Source organism: Siniperca chuatsi, linkage group LG17 (genome assembly GCF_020085105.1).
Source record: "Siniperca chuatsi isolate FFG_IHB_CAS linkage group LG17, ASM2008510v1, whole genome shotgun sequence".
Lineage (NCBI taxonomy): Eukaryota > Metazoa > Chordata > Actinopteri > Centrarchiformes > Sinipercidae > Siniperca > Siniperca chuatsi.
This window is the reverse complement of record NC_058058.1, coordinates 9,431,580-9,453,239: the sequence shown is the minus strand read 5'-3', so window position 1 is coordinate 9,453,239 and position 21,660 is coordinate 9,431,580. Positions and strand designations below refer to the sequence as shown.

At 40.9% G+C, this 21,660-nt stretch overlaps 1 protein-coding gene across 1 annotated transcript in view; it reads right to left on the bottom strand.

Moving 5' to 3' along the window:
* The window catches only part of ext1b (exostosin glycosyltransferase 1b), a 124,353-nt gene that overhangs the window by 35,359 nt on the left and 67,334 nt on the right, over positions 1–21,660 (bottom strand). The window contains exon 2 of the mRNA XM_044170621.1: positions 2,799–2,892. Coding sequence (XP_044026556.1) covers positions 2,799–2,892 — 94 coding nt within the window. The remainder of the gene's footprint in view (positions 1–2,798; positions 2,893–21,660) is intronic.

The following is a 21,660-nucleotide window of genomic DNA, read 5'->3' as shown; positions in this document are numbered from 1 at the left end:
GATGGAAAAAAGCTCTCCAAGCTACTATGCAAGCTTGTTAGCTAAGTTCACACAGTTCTTTTAAAAGACATATTTGTCTCCTGTGTCATAACTGCCTGTAATGCATTCCTCTTTTGTGAAGCAGTCTATGCACCAACTAAGGAGGGTAAAATAAAAATGGATGGTGCAACATAGCTAGTAAGCTAAGATAGCTTCCTCCATTTTGGACTCTCTGGCTCTCTGTTCCCTTAAAGGTAATTACTGTGAGGACGATTTCTTGTTGGCTATCCACTGAAATTAACTGATTTCAATGTGAAATTTTGCGGTATTTAAATGCTGGTGTGACCCTTCATTCTTACTCCCTAATAGTAAACTCCAAAGAGGTGCCTTTCAGAAGAGACCAGGATCATGACTGTATCAAAAGAACAGTAACCATGTCATTATTTGAGGGGTGCTTGTTATGGGGTTAAATATTTAATATATATATATATATATATATATATATATATATACGGTGTGAAAAAGTGTTTGCCCTTCCTGATTTCTTATTTTTTTGCATGTTTGTCACACTTAAAGGTTTCAGATCATCAAACAAATTTAAATATTCGTCAAAGATAACAAGTAAACACAAAATGCAATTTTTAAATGAAGGGTGTTATTATTAAGGGAAAGCAAAATCCAAACCTACATGGCCCTGTGGGAAAAAGTGACTGCCCCCTAAACATAATAACTGGTTGGGCCACCCTTAGCAGCAACATCTACAATCAAGCGTTTGCGATAACTTGCAATGAGTCTTTTAAAGCGCTGTGGAGGAATTTTGGCCCACTTACTCTTTGCAGAACTGTTGTAATTCAGCCACATTGGAGGGTTTTCAAGCATTACCTGCCTTTTTAAGGTCATGCCACATCATCTCAATAGGATTCAAGTTAGGACTTTGACTAGCCCACTCCAAAGTCTTCATTTCGTTATTCTTCAGCCATTCAGAGGTGGACTTGCTGGTGTGTTTTGGATCATCGTCCTGCTGCAGAAACCAAGTTCGCTTCAGCTTGAGGTTATGAACAGACAGCCGGACATTCTCCTTCAGGAGTTTTTGGTAGACAGCAGAATTCATGATTCCACAGCAAGTCTTCCAGGTCCTGAAGCAGCAAAACAGCCCCAGACCATCACACTACCATCACCATTTTTACTGTTGGTATGATGTTCTCTTTCTGAAATGCGGTGTTACTTTTACGTCAGATGTAATGGGACACACACCTTCCAAAAAGTTCAACTTTTGTCTCGTCAGAGTATTTTTCCAAAAGTCTTGGGGATTATCAAGATGTTTTCTGGCAAAAATGAGACGAGCCTTAATGTTCTTTTTGCTCAGCAATGGTTTTTGTCTTGGAACTCTGCCATGCAGGCCATTTTTGGCCAGTCTCTTTCTTATGGTGGCGTCTTGAACACTGACCTTAACTGAGGCAAATGAGGCCTGCAGTTCTTTGGATGTTGTTGTGGGGTCTTTTGTCCTCTTGGATGAGTTGTCGCTGCGCTCTTGGGGTAATTTTGGTCGGTTGGCCACTCCTGGGAAGGTTCACCACTGTTCCATGTTTTCGGCATTTGTGGATAATGGCTCTCACTGTGGTTCGCTGGAGTCCTAAAGCTTTAGAAATGGCTTTATAACCTTTTCCAGACTTTTCCTGACTTTCTTTCTCATTTGTTCCTGAATTTCTTTGGATCTCGACATGATGTCTAGCTTTTGAAGATCTTTTGGTCTACTTCACTTTGTCAGGCAGGTCCTATGTAAGTGATGTCTTGATTGAGAACAGGTGTGGCAGTGATCAGGTCTGGGTGTCGCTAGAGAAAATGGACTCAGGTGTGATAAACCACAGTTAAGTTACATTTTAACAGGTGGGGCAATCACTTTTTCACACAGTGCCATGTAGGTTTGGATTTTGTTTTCCCTTAATAATAACAACCTTCATTTAAAAACTGCATTTTGTGTTTACTTGTGTTATCTTTGACTAATATTTAAATTTGATTGATGATCTGAAACCTTTAAGTGTGACAAACAGGAAGGGGCCAAACACTTTTTCACACCACTGTGTGTGTGTGTGTGTGTATATTATATATATCTATATCTGTATATATATATATATCTATATCTATATCTATATATATATATATATATATATATATATATATATATATATATATATATATATATATATATATATCTCTCTCTCTCTCTATATATATATCTCTATATATATATATATCTCTATATATATATATATCTATCTATATATCTATCTATATATATATATATATATATATATATATATATATATATATATATATAAGTCATAGATATATAATATAACATATACATCATGGGGGAAATAACTACATAAAAATTAGGCAATCATAGTTGTTCATCTGACACACAAACAAAATCAAGAGTTTTCTAACAGAATTCTATTTTCCCAGCAGCTCTTTGATCATTTGTCTGCAATTTTCAGTCAGGCAAGAATTCAACTGTAAAATAAATACAGTTTGGTAAAAATACAGTTTAGAGGCAGGAAGAAGCAGCTAATCTTCTCAGCGAAGGTCTTGTTTGTTTATATTAATTACACTATTAGTCTGAAAATAAAGGCGGTAATGATTTAGTGATCCTTTAATGCTAGAGGTAGCACCATTAAAACAAAAGCTAAGTGGGAGGTTGAGTGTGGGAAGGGATTCTATTTCTTAGCAGTAATATTGCTCGTGGGCATGAATTTACAGCATATGCAATGCTTTCTCTCATAATGGAATGTGTCTGTGTGTGTGCGTTGCTTGTTTACCTGCAGCGCCTCTAAGAAGCGAAAAGAGCCCAGTCGTCTGCCGCGGGGCACCAAACAGAAGGTGGAGTTGTGGAGCATCTCCTTATAGTCGTACCTGCAGAGACACAACAGACACACACAGACACACACACTTGATGAGTTCACTGACAAGAACATGGTATTTACAGCAACATGCTTTAAAAAATTAGTGTAATTAGAGGAATACATACAGTACATGCATCACTGTTGTAATGAGCTATATAGTCTGACCGATGCTGGAGTTTTGAGGCTGATACTGATATTTCAGAGTTTAAAACATCCGATAATGATATATTGGCTGATTGCATTTTTTTGTGTTTACATAAACAAACAATCTTGATACTTGAAATTTGTTTTTTTAAATCATTGTTACCAAGATGCTTGCAAACTTAAGTGGAACATTTTCCATTTTTGTTGGTGCTCTCTAGTATATTGGCCTGGTCAAGTTATTAGTCTGACTCTAATGAGCTATTGTCCAACTGTCAATTTTGCATCAATAACTAATATTCTAAATTGTGGATAGTATATAATAGTTGAAGAAATTTCAATGCTAAACACGACTTGCAAACTAAGTCTTTACACAGTCATTGTCACAATATGCACATGGCTTTGAACATGTTCACATTAACATGTTCACAGTTTTTTATGACCCAAACAGGCAAATATGGAGCACTTAAAACACACACACACACACACACACACACACACACACACACACACACACACACACACACACAAATGGGAGTTAGCTTTGGTTGCTGTTAAACTCCACTGTGTCTATTGGTCATAATTCACAGGACAATTCCACTTTATTACAAGAACTTGGGTTTTACTGTACAAAGAAGTTGACCTGTCAGACAATCACACAGGTTGTAAACTAGCCAGTCAGATTATCTAAACCACTTTGTCAGTAATAATCCCTCACTGCATTGTGCAATTGTGTGCGTGTATAACTAAAGCAAGTATGGCGGGTCAAATTTGGATGTTGGCCTGATGGATGTTTACAATGAACAGTTTGCCTTCGTTTTCTCGTCCAGATATGTTTAGGTAAGCTGGGGTTTGTGTGCAACCTGTCTCGTTGCCTAATTCCTACCTCATCAGACTTCTTTTCAGTGATGTTATCACATTCCCAAATCTCAACAATTAACTTACAATGTACAATGCTGTTATTTCTGATAGAAACGATGGCTAAAACTAGCAAAATATGATCCAATTTGTAACAAATGTTTTTAATATCTCATTTTGCTTCTGTTTCTTTTTCACTTAACAGCCTCTCCATCAAAAAACTCTATCCCCACACACTCTCCTATTTCCCTCGTTCTTCCCTCCCTTCTCCTATCTCACACAACCCATGCTCCTTTGCACACCCCCTCTTCTTTACTTGCAATCTTTCTAAATCCTTCTATCTTTTAAAGCAGGAGGCAGATGCTCCCCCTCTTTCCCTACTCCCCTCTCCCCTTCCCAGCTCCTCTTTCTCCTCTCCTCCTGCCCTGTCATCCCTCTCTCTCTCCAGTGAGGTGTGTCTTATTACTCTCCAAACAGGGTGATCAACCCTGCCAGGGGTAATGAGCTGAGAGTGACACCTGCTTCCACCACACAGCTGGCTGTGTGTGTGTGTGTGTGTGTGTGTGTGTGTGAAACAGAGAAAGAGAAACAGAGAGACAGTGTGTATCTGTGCATCAGCCTGTGTGTGTGTGTGTGTGTGTTTGCATGCATGCTGCTTTTCTATGTGTGACAGTTTGCGTGTACTACTAAATACAAGCAATGGTGCCATGTATGCGTGCGTATATACTGCTTTAAGTTACACAGATGGACAAAGGGAGATATCACGATGTTTGGCCGTCTCTTTCATATAATATTTACGTTGCTGTGTTATTAAGTCTAATTATTTTCTCTTTTTACCAATTTTCAAATAGCCAATTTTTTGGTCTCTAATATATAATATCCCAAGGAAGCATTTCTTTAAATACCTGCAAATGAGGAGTTTTATCTCTTCGATGCAAAATCAGTCACTGGTCATTTCTGCACTTTCTTAGAAGAAATTATTACCAAAAATTGCAATAGTAATGGTTTGATTCCATTAATATACATCTGGCTTGCACCTGGTTCTAATGCGACCTCAGTACCCAAACTTGCATGGAGGGCAAATTTAAAAGAGGACAATTCAAATAATACAGCCAACACTAATTTAAAGCTACTTCAATATAATTGGTTGATGTGGACTTATGTAACCTCTGTCAAATTGAATGAATGTAACAGTAATATATCTGACACTAGTTTTAAATGTAATGGGGCTCAAGGAACAGTTATACACTGTAATTGGGAGTGTGACAAAATCAAGAAATTATGGAGTTAGGTGATCAATAAAAATCATGATAATTTTGTCCATGAATATTATAACTGGAAGAAAACTGCTGCACCTACAGTTGGTGCTTGGATCAAGAATATGGTGCAATGTATGTCAGTGGAGAGTATACCATATACCTTGAAAAACAAATTGGGTGTTTATGAGGGAATCTGGAAATCGTTTAATGATTTTATAAAATGTGGAAATATAGGAGAGCTTATACAGGAGGAAAACTCAGGACAGGATACTTAAAGAAACAAGGTAGTGGTAGCCCCCAGAAGGGGATGGAGGCATGTTTTACTTTGTTAGAGGTACCATTAAATTGGATGATTGATTTTGTCATATGCTTTATATTGATTTTGACTCTAAACGCAACAAGTGGGTCTGTGTGAGGATGATAATTACGCACCAGGGTCCCTCTAAGAAAAAACAAAAAACTAAACTAAACTAGCGAGTGTCAGTGCAGCCAATGCTATTTTTTAAAATACAGGTTTTTGTATTAATAATTTCTTAAATTTAGATTTTTTAACAACAATAATGACGCCAATGATTTATTTTTTGTAAAAAATGGAACTAATGAGCCCTAAGGGTTGTTCAGGTTGTTCATTTAGCCATAGTCTATACAAGGTGAAGGTTACAGGACACACACACTCTACATGCACAGACATTCTGCTGTATTGATGATGCCGTGGATGTACTGTAGCTTGTACAGAAGTGTGACAGCAATTGCTGATGCTGCCTTCTGCGTGTGCCTGTGAATATGGACCTAGCTGACAGGGCAAAGCTGGGAGCCAAGCACTACGTTCACACACACACACACACACACACACACACACACACACACACACACACAGGATGGTGATAACTGATGTTGCCGGCAAGATGCTGCCTTGTCTCTTCTTTAGCCGAGCTCTAATGAAGTGCGGGGACATGACAGCCTGTGATAAAATCCCACCCTCATTCACACCTACATGCATAACGTTCTGTGCAGCACATAACACAGTTATCATGCGCACACACACACTCAGACACACACAGACAGACTCGCAGACACACAAGCGACAAGAGCATGAACAAGCGACAGCTGCACGCCCTCACATTGACGTTCCTTCACCTGTCGATGGAGACGAAGACGCTATCTTAGCCCATATTTCCACACCAGCTGTCTGCCTGGACGGTGTCTGTGTGTATGTGTGTGTAACAGCCCACAAAACAGACCGGCATCTGATGGCAGTGAATATCAATGTGTGGATTTAACACGCAACAGCCCTGTAAAATGTTTCATCTTATTACTGCACTTTTGTGAGTGTCAGATCTTCTGTCTCCTGTAAATTTAATAAAATGCAAATGTTTTCCGTTTGTTTCTATCTGTCATGGGAAGAACTTCTAAACTTCTCTTCTCAGTTTTTTTTTTAATGTTTTATAACCAATACGGGAATGTCTACCAAGTCTCTCAAGCAAATTGCTGCTTTACAGGATGTAAATTTTGGATGGGACGTGACTGCTGTCTCCTGAAAAAGTGCCAGTACAACCCTCCCATGTGATCCACCTGCTGTGCACCTTAACCTTATTATGACTCTGATTGAGAGAGAGATTATTTCCTTTTTACGAGGGAGTGTTAGTGGTTTAGAGATTTGAATGAAGCGAGGAGGTCGCAGGAGGAGGCCTACATGAGGACGTCCCCTGCTGTGTAAACCCACCTTCACCTCCCGCCTCTCCTAACTCCTCTTCCTGCCCTCAAACCTCCTGCTGGTTTGCACTTCACGCTGGGTTCAGAGGCCACAGCTTGCTTTTGCTATCTTCTTCTTCTTCTTCTCTACTTCTTCTGTCTAACAACAGCTCTCCCTCTGCTTTGTCCTTGTGACCTTGAGCCACAGCTAAGCAGTGAGCCTGCGAGCTGTGTATTTATATTTATTTATATTTATATTTTTCAGACAATTGTGTGTGCCTCTCCATTGTATATATAAGTGTGTGCGCATGTGTGTGTTTGTGTGAAACAGATAACACAATGGAAGCAGGGTGAGAAAAAAAACAGAGCGAGTGTGTGACAAATGGGAAGTGATGGCCTACTGGAAGGGCTCACTTATGCCACATTCGGAATGAAAACAGCAGAAAACAAAGTCAGCGTGCAGGAAAGATGAAGCAGACAGAAAACACAGCTTTGTGTAATGAAGCACAGGAGATGACCTCTGCATGTGCACCCCGGTGTTTTGTATGCATGCAAGAGTATGTTTGAGTGTACGTGTCAGCATGTCCAACAACTGTGAAGCAGTTAAGAAACACTTCTCCGCCAGCCCCAATGGCAACGTCCTACACCGTTGCCGTGGCAACCTGTCATTAAGTGCCTTAATTTGCAGCAACTTTATTACATGCAATCGTTGCTTCGGGGTAAGGGGGTGAAAGAGGAGAGGAATGGAAACTGTATTTTTTAATAAACACACTGATGTTATTAGAGGTTGAAAGAAACTTTTGTCTAATAAGACACCCACATCTCCAGCAACCAACCCACTGCTCCTTTATGGCCAGTGGTGGAAGAAGTATTCTGATCCTTTACTCAGTATCAGAAGTAATTAACATAATGAAAAACTACTGATTGACCCTTTGATTGTCCTTCCCCCTTAGTTACTGTTGCCATGCCTGTCAAGCTTTCCATTCAAGAATGGAACATATGAAGTTTACGATAATATTGATGGCAGATATACCATTAAAAATTGTCATAATTTTAGAAACAGTGGTCTTTTATTCCACAAAGAAGTAGACCAAGGCATTTTATCAGCTGTGGCTAGCTAGCTAAGTATGCCATGAGTTGGCTTAAAACTTTCATCTACAGCTCACTTTTTAATATTTCCAGCAGAGTAATTTTAAAACAAGAACCATGTAAGAGCTGTCTTATGCACTTGGCAGCTACATACATGACATCATGCTAAAAGACTGAGGCTAAAGCTATATGTCCCAGGCAAAAAGTCTCAGCATCCTCACCAGTCAATGATACATGTGGAAGACATTTTTGCCTTTTACATCATTGCAGGATAGCTAGTCAACCCTTTATTATAGTATTATAAATTGATTTATTGTTTCTACATTCCAACAATATGTGTCACTTATACAAGAGAAAATGGAGGATGAGGACTAAATGATGAGTTTGGGAAATGTAATGCTATCTTAGGTAACAAGTTTTGCTGGAGTTGCTGGAGTGTAAACTTTTAATAAAACCAAATAAAGAGGAGACAGAGCTGCTAATGTTACTCTGAACTCTGATACAGCTGAATCATGGCTCCCGTAACCCCACATAATAATGTAGTTAGCTAATGATATCCTTGGCCTGGTAAGTAATGCTATAGCATTACTACCTTAGGTAGCACATTTGCAGCTTTGGTTAGAGCAGACAAACACACTGTCTTGACTAAAAAGTGCATTATTTCCCTGTGCAATGTAGTAAAGTAGAAGTATAAAGTTGCATAAAATGGAAATAGTCACGTATAGTATGTCAAAACGGTGTTTAGTATTGAGAAAATGTACTCTGTAGCCCAGACTCCCAAAAGTGTAAACTTGGCGGGCTGCCACCTGGTCTTTCTGATGGCATGTGGGCACCCAGCAGGCGCCAGAACGTGAAGCTTCAGGGTGATGAAAACATAAAACCACAACTAGCCTGAGTGTTTTCCAGGGAGCAGAGAGAAAGAGATCCAATTTACTGCTTATTGAGACTGTTGTTACATTAGCCTCCTGTCTCCCTCTGCCACTCTCTCACTAATTTCTTTGTCTTCCAAAGTGGGTTTCTGTATGTGTGTGTCTGCAATAATGTGCGAAAGAACGAGTGTCTGGAGGTCTGATCTGATGGCTGGAACAAAATCCAGGAAAGTGTTTTTTGTACTGCATCGTAGTGTGGTTTGTGTACGTGCTCAGAAACAGAACAGTTAAATAGTAAAGACTAGTAAAGACTTTGACTCATCAAATAAATAATTTATGATAAAACAAAGCTTAAGTTTCATCTCACTGTGTCCTGCACATGTGAATGGAAGTGAACCTTAAGATGTAGTGGCAGTACATCAAAGAGTATAAAACTTATTTATCATTATGGATTTCATGTCACATTTGTCTGGTAAATAACTCCCAAACAGACTAAGGACAGATTCCAGCAATAATTAAACAGGAGCCTCATACTCTCCATAAACATATGCGTCTAAGTTGAAGCATATTGTTGTGTGTGTTCCCATGAGAGTGTGACAGATGTGCAGGCTAAGTGAGCTTGTGGGTAAAAAGGGGGCATATCTTTGGTGAGTTTTGTGAGGGGGGAGTGTGTATGTGGGTGGGGTGTTGTATCCACATATGTTTCTGTGTGTTTGAAGATGATAATGTGTGCACACATGCGTATAGTGACAGATATGAGCTTGAGAGAAGAATCAATAGTGTGTGACTAAAATGAAATGTGTGTGTGTGTTTAAGTCTATGTGTGCCCCCCTAACTTTCACCCTCTACTTATTTACCCTGCAACTATGTGGGAAAGTATGTGTCAGCATCTGCATGTGTGCATCCAGATGCTTGCCAGTCCATTTTGTCCCATCTTCCTCCTCCTCTGCTGCTATAACGCCTGCTGTACACTCTGCAACTAATTCATTAGCCTAATTAGCTCTCATTAGCCAGCTTATGCTAGTTCCAATTAGCATTCTAGCATGGAATGACCTAGAGGGCCGCCTGGCCAAACAAACAGGCTTTCTGTAGTCAAACCCATGACGACCCTGAGGTCTGTCCACACGTGGGGACAATCTGATTATGCCCACTTACAGGACTGTAAAGAGTTTCTCCTGCCCAGCCCCAAAGACTGTCGTAGTCCTGCATAGCTTAGTGGGTAGTTTGACATATAAAACACAGCTGAGTGCAAGTGTGGAAAATGATGTCATGGTGGCTGGTTTGACTGGTGGTGCTGGCCACATTTAAGAGTTATATGTAAAAATGTGTGGCAGCATGAAAAGGCAGCACAACGGTTACAAGCCCACTGAGAACAAATATACGAAAGATGGCAGCACTCCTGACGTTTTATGGCCATTGGATGAAAGAGCCCACATATGGTACGGTATATTTTGACATGACTGTATAGCTGAACTACTATCACAGTGCTTCTAGTGAATTTGTTGCTTGAATCACTACATATAAAATGCCTATACAATTAGTTGAGACTTTAAGACAGGGCCTAAAATACATCTTCTGTAATTTTTCTAACCTTTATTTGATCGGTAAAGCTTAGGTGAGATTAAAAACCCAGTTTTCAAGAGTGTCCTAGGCTAGTTTAGACAGGCCACAACAACACTGAGTTACAGACAAATAACACAAAAAATATATTACCAAGTCAGGATTAACAGATGCAAAATTGAACAATCAGCATTAAAAAAATCACCAATAAGAAAAAAATAAAAGATCACTACAACCAACATGTCATAATGTAAAGACAACCTGAGAGCAGTCTAAAACCATCAAACGAAAAATTAATGTAATGCACTCCGTAACATTATTAGTCAGATGAGACTGCATTACAAGGCAAGTGGACAGCTGTTGTCGCAGGTGTGGCAGCAAACAACACAAACTGAGGATGTACTGGGATCTGACTGGGCAGACCACATCTGAATGTTGGTCAGCATCATCTGCATAAGTGGAAGTATGTGTTTCTGCACATGCCAGTTTCATCATTGCAAGTGTGAAACAATTAGCAACAACAACTGACAATCTCTTCAAGTGTCAAGAATAACAATACTGATCGCTGCAGTTGGAGCTGATGGCAGTCTGTGATGTTTTGACTGATCGTGAGCTTTCAGAAACAGAACAAGCGTTCACAAGAGACACATCTGAGAGGTATTCTAGGTATGAACTTGGAAGTCGATCTTGACTGGATTTCAACAGAACACGGATATATCTAGGTGTAAGATCTGAACAAGGACTTAATATGACAGGTCTTTCTGCCCTGTCAAGAACAATTTCTTGAGGGGAATCGCTGACTGATAGGTCCACGGTAATATCTCTGTTATTCTTTTTGCTCTCTCTCTTTAGCTCTTTTTCACTCTCACCCTGTGTGAATACAGAGCAACTATAGTCGAAAAAACAACCTTCAAAACATTTTCAGAAACATAAAATCCCCCTTTCAGTTTCCAAACTAAGAATCAAAAGTCCTGTTACTGTACTTTGAGAAACTGTTTGTACAAATTGATACAGGCCCTCTCTATGCTGGTTGGTGACCTGTAGCCTTTACAGCTAATGTATTCTCTTCACGCTGCCAATAAATGAACCGTACTTGTCGGATTTTGTCTGGAAAGTCCCAGTAACTCAGCGTGAATTCAAAAGTAACCCAGGTTCAAGGAATTTCTAAAATGTCACGCTAGTTTGCATAGCTGTACTGGATCCATATTACTATTCAAATGAGAGCTGGGAAGTAAGTATAGCTGAATGTGGTGGGTGTGAACCACATAAGCCTAAATAAATTTAAAAAAAAACATGTCCACACATACTCAAAGATAGTGCTCATATAGAGCAGACTCACACTCGCACAAACTTCTGAATCAGTTCAAGTCAGCAGCCTGTTCCTTCCCTCCAGCTACCCCCACCCCCGACACACACACACACACGTAAGCCTGAATATTTTACAAATACACTGATAACAAGAAGTCTTCCTGCCGCGATACTAATTCACTATGACGGCTTTATCCTTGCAATCTTTTCAATTTGTCCTCTCAGATTTTTTCCACTGCCAACAGATGGAGGCAATTTTTCAGTTTACATTTAGTGTCTGCAGTAGTCACAGTCCCCAACTGCACACACACACACACACACACACACACACTTAACTCTCCAGAGGTCGATTTCAAACTAGACGACACCTATTCCACACATGTATTCAGGAATATTTGGGGAATTTGTTTTCATGGGAAGCTAGATGGCTGCAACAGTCACACTTCACACTAGCACTCATATGCACACACACATACACGCACACATACAGAGTTCGTCAGTGATTGGCGCCTCACTGTGTGATCTTGCAGATGAGGGGTCCAGACTCCGTGGATGTTCACTGGAGACCAGCTGTGCCTCGCTCTGCACTTCCAGATGGCCCTCGGGACGCCACACTGTGCATGTTACTTTGTGTGTGAGTGTGTGTGTGTAGATCCATATGTGAGAGACAGTCTCAGATTTAGACATGTCAGCACATGTTCTGCGCCGGCCTCTTTTTAAACACTGACACATTTTGTCATCAGAGCCACTGAAACGAGGAGCACAGAAGAGGCCGGAGTTACCCCTCACTGAGATGTCCTTTCATCTGACACACACACACACACACACACACACACACACACAGAGGAATGCTTAAATTCGTTCCATCCACATTACGGTCGCTGCAGGCTCTTTCATGACAAATCATTCTCTAAAATCTGAAAGTGCCACACACGCCCATACACAAAAACACACACTCAGTCACTCACACACACAAACCAGCACACCAACATTCTCGCAAACACACACACATTCAGACACTCTCACTCTTGTATCCACGTTAATATGCAAACACTGCACACACACTAACCCCCTTATTTTCAAAGCACCACAGACCATTATCAGGGTCCCATCTGCTGGCAAAAGACCAGTTCCACTCTCCTCCAATAGGTGAGTAGAAACTTAATCGCGTCTAATTTCTTGTCCGCAAACTCATTCTAATGTATTCCCTCTGAAGACTCCTCTAAATCAAAAATATAAACCCGGTCCCGGAGCCACCTGGGTCCCTCAGCACAACACCACCAATCAGAGAATGCTAAGGCCCCACCCAGAGCAGTGCCACAGCTATCACAGTAAATGGATGGCTGGGCACACGGAGGCGGATGGAGAGATGCACTGTCATCAGTCAAGATTGCCCCTTTGAAATCTCGGCTTTGCAGGAATTTGGGGAAGCAGGCTTCTTTTCAAACACACGGCCAAGCATTGTTGGATTTTGACTGAGTTTTTTTTTTTTTTTTTTTAAGGCTTCCAAGTTGCTGCGTTCAAGAGATTTTAGCAGTTGCAGGAGGGGACGACGTAAACTTCACTTTAAAAAAAAACATCATAGTGACTGGAGCTGTGAAGTTTTCCGGTGATTCTAGTCTATAATGTGTGTTGGTCTTTCTGTTTGGCTCTGTGGTTCCAGGCGTAGACAATGACATTTTTAAAAGGCAGGCATGTGCCGATGTGTGTTTTTAAAGTCAGTGAAATAAAACATACATTTTCCAAGTTCTAATCCTATATATGTTACTTTTTTAGTTATTGCTTATTAAGTGCAAACTATATGTCAAAAAATTATTTCTAGATCAAAATCTCTTTGCTCTTCCTGTAAAATGTTACAAATCTCTGGTGGCTCACCCTGTTCTCAAATTTTATCCAAGTGAAAGTGATTTCAGGCGACTCGCTAACCCTGGCCACCATATTCGTCCTGAGACGGCAGCGAACACCTCTGCTGAGGAGGGCGCCGCCCCCTCGCCGCAGCAGTCCCCGGCCACAACTATCCCAGGGACGGCTGATGGGACTCGGCGGGCTCCACGATCATCGACTCTGCCTCTCTCTCATCCCCCAACCACGCTGATCGTTGGAGACTCCATAGTGAGGAATATCCGCGCCGCTAATGCGCTCACAAGCTGCTTTCCCGCAGCAACGACGACCCCCGACATCCTCGAAAAGCTCCCCGGACTTCTGGCTGCACTCCCGATGACTATCACGAAAATCATAGTCCATGTCGGCACAAATGACACCGCCCGTCAGCAATCGGAGCTGACGAAAGCAGACTTCATCCGCCTCTTTGACCTGCTCAACAGCACCGGAAAGCATGCTTTCATTTCGGGTCCAATTCCTACACTGGGTCGGGGAATTGGCCGTTTTAGCAGGATCCTCAGCCTTCATACCTGGCTCCAGTCTGTCTGCAGCACCCATGACGTTGGTTTTATACACAACTTTAACTTATTCTGGGATCGTTCTTCCTTGTTTGCACGAGATGGTCTTCACCCAAACAAGTCAGGTAGTCGCATGCTAGCGGCTAACCTGCAGCACGCTGTGCTGTCCTCCTCACGTAGTTGACTATTTACATCACCTGTTTCCCCTCGCTCTTCTTCTTCCTCTACTCTGCCCACAATAAACAGCCACGTACTCTCTGCTGTCACTACTGCCCCCTTGTGGACTGATCATAGTGCTGCTATCTGGAGCCCGGCTGCCTCTAGTGCCACCTTTAACATTCCTGTGGTAATTTCGGACAGGTCCTTAGTGCGAAACAGACACAACCGACACAGCGACAATAATAACTTAATAAAGATCCGGGCCAGAACCCGACCTCCAGTCTCAACATCAAATCTGAACCAGCACAGACTTTTTAAGATGGCTCTCCTGAATGTAAGATCCCTCTTTAACAAAACGTTTATTTTAAATGACTTTATCTCTTCCACTGAGTTAGACTTTATGTTTTTAACTGAATCCTGGCTACATCCTGGTGATCACAGTCAGCTGGCTGAATTGTGCCCTCCTGATTATGACTGCTTTAGTTGCCCTAGGGTCTGTGGCCGAGGTGGCGGCCTTGTTACTGTCTATAGGAAGCATTTTAAGTGTGACCTCATAGCTTGCAATGATTTTGCCTCCTTTGAAGTGCTCATGTTTAAACTTGGTGGCCCCCTCCCAGTCATATTTGCTATTATATATCGCCCCCCTAAACCAGCTGGCTCCTTCTTGTTGGAACTCCCTGAGTTTTTATCCAGTCTTGTGTTAAATTATGATAGAATTGTTCTTTGTGGTGACTTTAATATTCACGTTGATGACTCCTCTAATGCCCTTGCTGCTGATTTTTTAAATATCACTAACTCTTTCAACTTACAACAACATGTGTCTGGCCAAACTCATTCCCGTGGCCACACCTTTAGTCTAGTCTTTACTTTGGGCCTGAAAACCCCATCTGTGGAAACCAGGGACATGTTTGTATCTGATCACCTATGCATTGTTTTCAATTGTGAATTAGAGGCTGCCAGTTCTGTCTTATCCCGCTCTAAGTACACACACGTCCTTAATGAGCATAGTGCCTTAAAATTCTGTACACGGTTCAATCCTCCGGGCAGTGTGTTTCCCGATTCCTCCAACACCAACGATTTGGTTGATTATTTTAACTACCAGTGTTCTTCAACCTTAGATCTCATAGCTCCTCTTAAAAATAGACAAAACTCAAAGACTAGAAAACAGCCATGGTTAAATGACAGTATTCGAAGCTGTAAAAAGAATTGCAGAAGAGCAGAACGCAGATGGAAGAAATCACGTCTCCAGGTCCACTTTGTGGCCATGAAAGAGTTATTACGCCTTTATAATAGGATGGTGAAGGATGCAAGAACATGCCATTTCTCTGCACTTATCTCTGCCCATCAGCACAACCCCAGATTCCTGTTTAAGACTGTGGATCAGTTAGTTAACCCTGCCTCTCCTTGTGCCCCTGCTGAGTGTGATGCTGATTGTGAAAAGTTTCTTTTGCACTTTGCTGGTAAGGTGGAGTTAATAAGATCTGATATCACCCCCAATCCTGCCTTTTTAGATGTGGATCACCCGCTCAGGGATTCTTTGAGCAATTTTTCTGCTGTTACTCTGCCCGAACTCGCAGACATCATGTCTCTTATGAGAGTATCCTCCAGCCCTCTGGACAAAATCCCAACTAGGTTTCTATTGGAAGTTATGGATTGTATTGCGCCCCTTTTACAAATTATTTTTAACAGCTCACTGTCTACTGGCTGCGTCCCTGATTTCTTTAAAACAGCTTGTGTCCAGCCAGTCTTAAAAAAACCTGGGCTTGATCCCACCCTCCTGGATAACTACCGCCCAATATCCAAATTGCCTTTTATTTCGAAGATTCTCGAAAAACTTGTATCTAAGCAGCTCCTTGCTGCTGTGGAAAACAATAATACCTTTGAAAAGTTCCAATCTGGCTTTCGTCAACACCACAGCACTGAGACAGCCCTTCTCAAAGTCACTAATGACCTTTTAATGAATGCAGACGCAGGCATGTGTTCAATTCTTGTGCTGTTGGACATAAGTGCTGCCTTTGATACAATTGATCATGGCATTCTTTTAGACAGACTGAGGCACTGGGTGGGCATATCTGGAACTGCACTAGACTGGTTCGCATCTTACCTGTCCAATAGGAAATTCTGTGTTAGCATTAATAACTTCAAGTCATCCTTTTCCCATATCAAGTATGGTGTGCCTCAAGGTTCAATTCTGGGACCAATATTGTTCTCCTTATACATGCTTCCCTTGGGTGATGTAATCCGCAGACATGGTATTTCTTTTCATTGTTATGCGGATGACACACAGTTGTACCTCCCTGTCAAGCCCACTGACCTTAGTATGCTGAGTTCTCTGCAGGACTGCCTGTCTGACATAAAAAATTGGATGTCGATAAATTTTCTTCAGCTCAACTCAAATAAAACTGAAATCCTTGTTATTGGGCCCCAACACATCACTAAACAAATACTGCCATCCACTGGTAACCTGTCACAACATATCAAGCCTGTTGCACGAAATCTTGGTGTCCTGTTTGATAGCAATTTATGTTTTGAGCAACATATCACTAAGCTTGTCCAATCATGCTTCTATCACCTCAGAAACATTGCAAAAATACGATCTATTTTAAATCTTAGTGATGCAGAAACTGTTGTGCATGCTTTTATCTCCTCACGCCTTGATTATTGTAACAGCCTGTTCACTTGTCTTAATCAAAAGCTCTGACACGACTGCAGACTGTACAAAACTCAGCTGCTAGGCTGTTAACCAGGACCAAGAAGTATGACCACATAACACCTGTTTTAGCCTCTTTACACTGGCTCCCTGTTGGTTTTAGGATTGATTTTAAGATCTTGTTGATTACTTTTAAGGCTCTTCATGGCCTGGCCCCAGATTATATTTTAGACCTTGTAATCCCTTATGAACCTTCACGTAGTTTGAGATCTTCGGGCAGGGGTCTCCTGTCTGTTCCTGAGTCCAGGATGAAAACTAAGGGGACAGAGCTTTTGCTATCAGGGCCCCGAGGCTCTGGAACAACTTGCCCGAAGAAATTAGATTGTCTGAGTCAGTGTCTTCGTTTAAATCTCGTCTCAAAACACATTTTTATCTGAAAGCATATCCTGATTTTACATGAACTGGCTGTTTATTTTACTGTTTATTTTATTGCTTTTCTGTATTTCATGTGTTTTATTTCTTTATATTTCGTCATTCACTGTGTTATTTTATTTTTCTTGTTGTGAAGCACTTTGTACTTTGTTTTGATAAGTGCTCTATAAATAAAGTTTTATTATTATTATATTATTATATAAAACAGTGGGTGTGCATTATAACTCACAAATACGTCACATTATGGAAGATAAAAACAAAATCTTCACACAGCATTAAAACATAGTTTATGGGTGTTGTTGTTGAGATATGTCAAGTTTGTTGAGCATTCATTGTAGTCCTAAAAAAAAACTGAACTCAAGGTTCACTTACTAGCTTTTCCTCGAGCTTTCAACCACATCTCACAGACTTCATGAGAACATATATGATGACAGGTGGTTACATCTACATAACACCTGGTATCATGTGACCAGATTTCCGTACTTCACATAATGAGAATCGAGCCATCTCCGTGACAACTGAGCAAACTATTTGCTGATGAAGACAGCAAGATGTGACTGAAAGCTCCGGTAGAAACTATACATTTTTGTATCTCTGCATTTGGCTTGGACACTTACAGTGTGAGACTTATGATTTTAACTTTTTTGTGTCTGCACCTTTTTCAAAACTCACTGTGCAGTAGAGCTGCAACTAACTATTATTCTCATTTTTGATAAATCTGCCAATTATTTTCTCAATTAATCAGTACATTCTTTTGGTTTCTGAAGTCCACGGTGATGTCTTCAAATAGCTTGTTTTCCAACCAACACTCCAAAACTTAAAGATACTGAGTTTATCATCACATAAAACAAACAAGCATCAAATCCTCATAACTGGGAAGCTGGAACAAGAGAATTGTTGGAATTGTTAATTCATTTTAATAGATTATCAAAATATTTGCTCTAATCATTTCAGCTCTAGACCTGAGTACGGAAGTATTTTTATACATCACACAGAGCCCCATTTGAAAGAGGTAAACGTAAAGTTTTTTCTGTCTTTGTTTTCGAAACAGAGCTTTCCCCACCAACTACGATATAATAGGTATTTATAGGAAGCAACATCGAGCAGCGCCTTGTGACCTTGACTGACGAGAACGCAACAGCCCGAAAAAAAGCACACCTCTTCCCTAAATCCTCCCAAGGAAAAAATTATTTTTACATGCAGGTTGTTGTAACCAGCTTTCAAATATATGTCTATATGATGTGTTTTCTATTGTCCTCTTTTTGCAACCATTATCATAAAACCAAAACAGTACCGTTTAGTTTGCCTCTTTTATTGATATATATGGTATAGTTACTGTATTTCAGTTACTATCCGTGTGCATTCAAAAATTATCCTCTTTTTCTCTCTGTCAGACACACACACACACACATAATCATTTGAGAGTGAGTTTGACATCAGCATCAAACACAGAGTATGTCAGCACCGCATGACACTGGAGAGCAGCATGATGTCTGAGACAGTCAGTGCTCCCAGGGTGTGTGCCTGTGTGTGTGTGAGAGAGGTGAAAGAGAGAGAGACAGAGGAGGTACAGCTGTCAATCACATCACAAGCAGAGGCAAGCAAAGCGATACGCTACCCAGTGGGTTCATCAGTACCATGTGTCAGTCACACCCTGAGATCACATTGATAGTCTGTCGGCACCCATCTGAGTGTGCACACGTGTGTGTGTGTGTGTGTGTGTGTGTAATGCATACGTGTGAGAAAATGATAGTGAAGGAGGGGCATATTTAGTCTTGAGAGAAATATCATGGGGAGTGGGATACAAAGGACAAGAAAAATAATGAGAGAGAGAAAGAGGATGAAACGTCCACCATGATGCAATTATGATTCAATTTAGATTCCTGCATCAATTATGCAAAACATATTCAAGAGTCATGTCAAATATTGATAGGCTCTTCAACTTCTCAAACTGTATTCATTAAGGAGCCAAAACTTAACCTGGACTCTCTCATTAATCATGAATAGATGTCAGCTGGGGGTATACATTCAAATTCAGCCAAAACTCCCCAGCCTCCATATGTATCCGTGTGTATCTGTGTGTGTGTGTGTGTGTGTGTGTGTGTGTGTGTGTGTGTGTGCGCGTGTCCATATTTGTCTGCTTATCTGTATGTGAGTTGCCATGTAGCTGTTGTCACTGCTGACCCCTGCCCGTCACATTTGAGTGTGTGCATGGCTGTAGAGTCAGTGTAGGTAGAGCTGCTGTGTTGATGCTGCAGCTTTAATGACAAGAAAAAATATGGTGGAATAGTGACTGAATGTCATTATTGTATGAAAATGGTTGGGCGTAAAAATACTGAATAAGCAAGTCCTAATGTTATGCCTAGGGCTAGGTATCGTTTACATTTTTATTAGCCATGCTTGCAGTGTGGCTAATAATACAGTATAGATTGCAATGTCGGCCTGTTTGTCCATTGGTCCACCACTTTGGTTCAGACTGAAATATCTCAACAAATATTTGAGGGATTGCAATTAAATTTTGTTCAGACATTCATGGCGCCCAGATTATGAATCCTAATCCCTTTGGTGATCCTCTGACTTTTCCTCTAGAACCACCATAAGGTTCACATTTGTGGATGTACAATATATGAGTTGCTGTCCCAACAACAAAGGCTCACATTCAGGAACCTTTTTTCACTTTTAACAAAATAAGACAAACTTAAAACAAAGCAGCTGTAAAAGAACTTTACCTGAAAATACAGTCTAAAATCAGATAACTTTCATAAATTAAGCTAAATGACTATTAATCTGAGTAAGCGTTCAATGCCAGCTTTGGACAGTAAACAGTTTTCCATGGCAAGCCTGCATATGAGTTTGTATTATTCATTTATTATCTTTATGCATTTGCTTGTCACTTATGAAGGTAAAACAATTAAAATGGTAATCTAAAAATTGCAATATAATAACAAATATAATTATAAATATAAAAAATATTAGCAGCTTCAATACAGAAATACTAATCTAATTATAATAATAATAATAATAATAATAAGGCATTAACCTTTGTGTCTGTATTCTGTTGTGTATGTCCATATTCCTTTATATCTCTATTACATCACTACAGCAAACGGCCCCTTCGGCAACAACCGCTGCATCTCAGTCATGTGACACACCTCTGAAGGGCTAGCCTGGTCTCATATGACTGAACTTAGGCTCCAAAGCTGGGTGGGGTCAAGGCGCATGGGTCAAAGGTCACTCCGGTCCCCACCCTGAAGAACAAAAGGGAGGACTAAGCCTTTCAGTGAGGGTCTTGGGGGCTTAGATTTAGGCTGACTGGGGGAGCCGTGCTGTCTGTGGTGATTGTGTCCTCGTTTCTGTGTGTCTGGAGAAGATATGTATGCAAAACAGAGGTTATGTCAGTGCAATTGTGTGTGCATATACCTTTACTTTATGATATACAGCTTTGTGTCTCTGACACTCTGAATGCAAAGTGGTGAGATTTCTTGTTCATGTCAGACCACATATGTCTCTGTGTGTTTGTGTGTGTGGTAACTGTGATGATGAACTCAAAGTGCAAACCTACTGCCCCCACTGCAGGCTGCCCCCAGAGCGCTGCACTTGGCTGGTTTGTGTGTGTGTGTGTGTGTGTGTGTGTACAGGGAACAGCTGTTCTCCACATGGGGAGGCAACATGGGGAGGTCAGAGGGAGACACGGACGAGCTACAGCTGTGGCCCCGGGGCTTGTGGGACGTGGGAGAGGAGGGGAGAGGAAGAGAAGAGATTCAACGGGAAAAGATACATTTACAAGCTGAAACAAGATGATACGGCCAAATGAAGCTGCAAAGAAAAAAATGAGCAGAGAAGACACGACAACAGCAAGTTTAAAAGAAATGACAAAAGAAAAGGAGACGTCCCTCGGTGCTCAAGTCATCTGGAGCAGTAAAAGCCGCAGAGACCAGCAGCCGACGTGGACCGCAGTGTGTTTTGGCCACAAGGTCATCGCAGAGAGACACAGGATGAGAAGCACGTACAGCTGAGGGTTCTTTTCCAACAAGCTGATGCAGACCCATCAACCACAGCCACTTAGCATTTTGAGTAAAGCCCTCATGTTTAAGAAAATTAATCACGTCTATAAGCTCATAAACAAGTTGACTTTCCTAGTAGAGAATTGGCCCGCTGGCCAAGATTGCAGAGTAACTCGAATAAAGACCCACTGTTGGAGATAATGCTTATTTCAGGACAGCACATAATGTGATAAGTCTGAGAAATCACTTTATAGTTTTGCACAGACAATCATGAGCTGTGGTTGAGAGCAGAGGCCCTGCTCCAACAGAGAGAAACTAGGAGTAGAGAAAAAGGGGCTGACAGTGAAAACTAATAAGC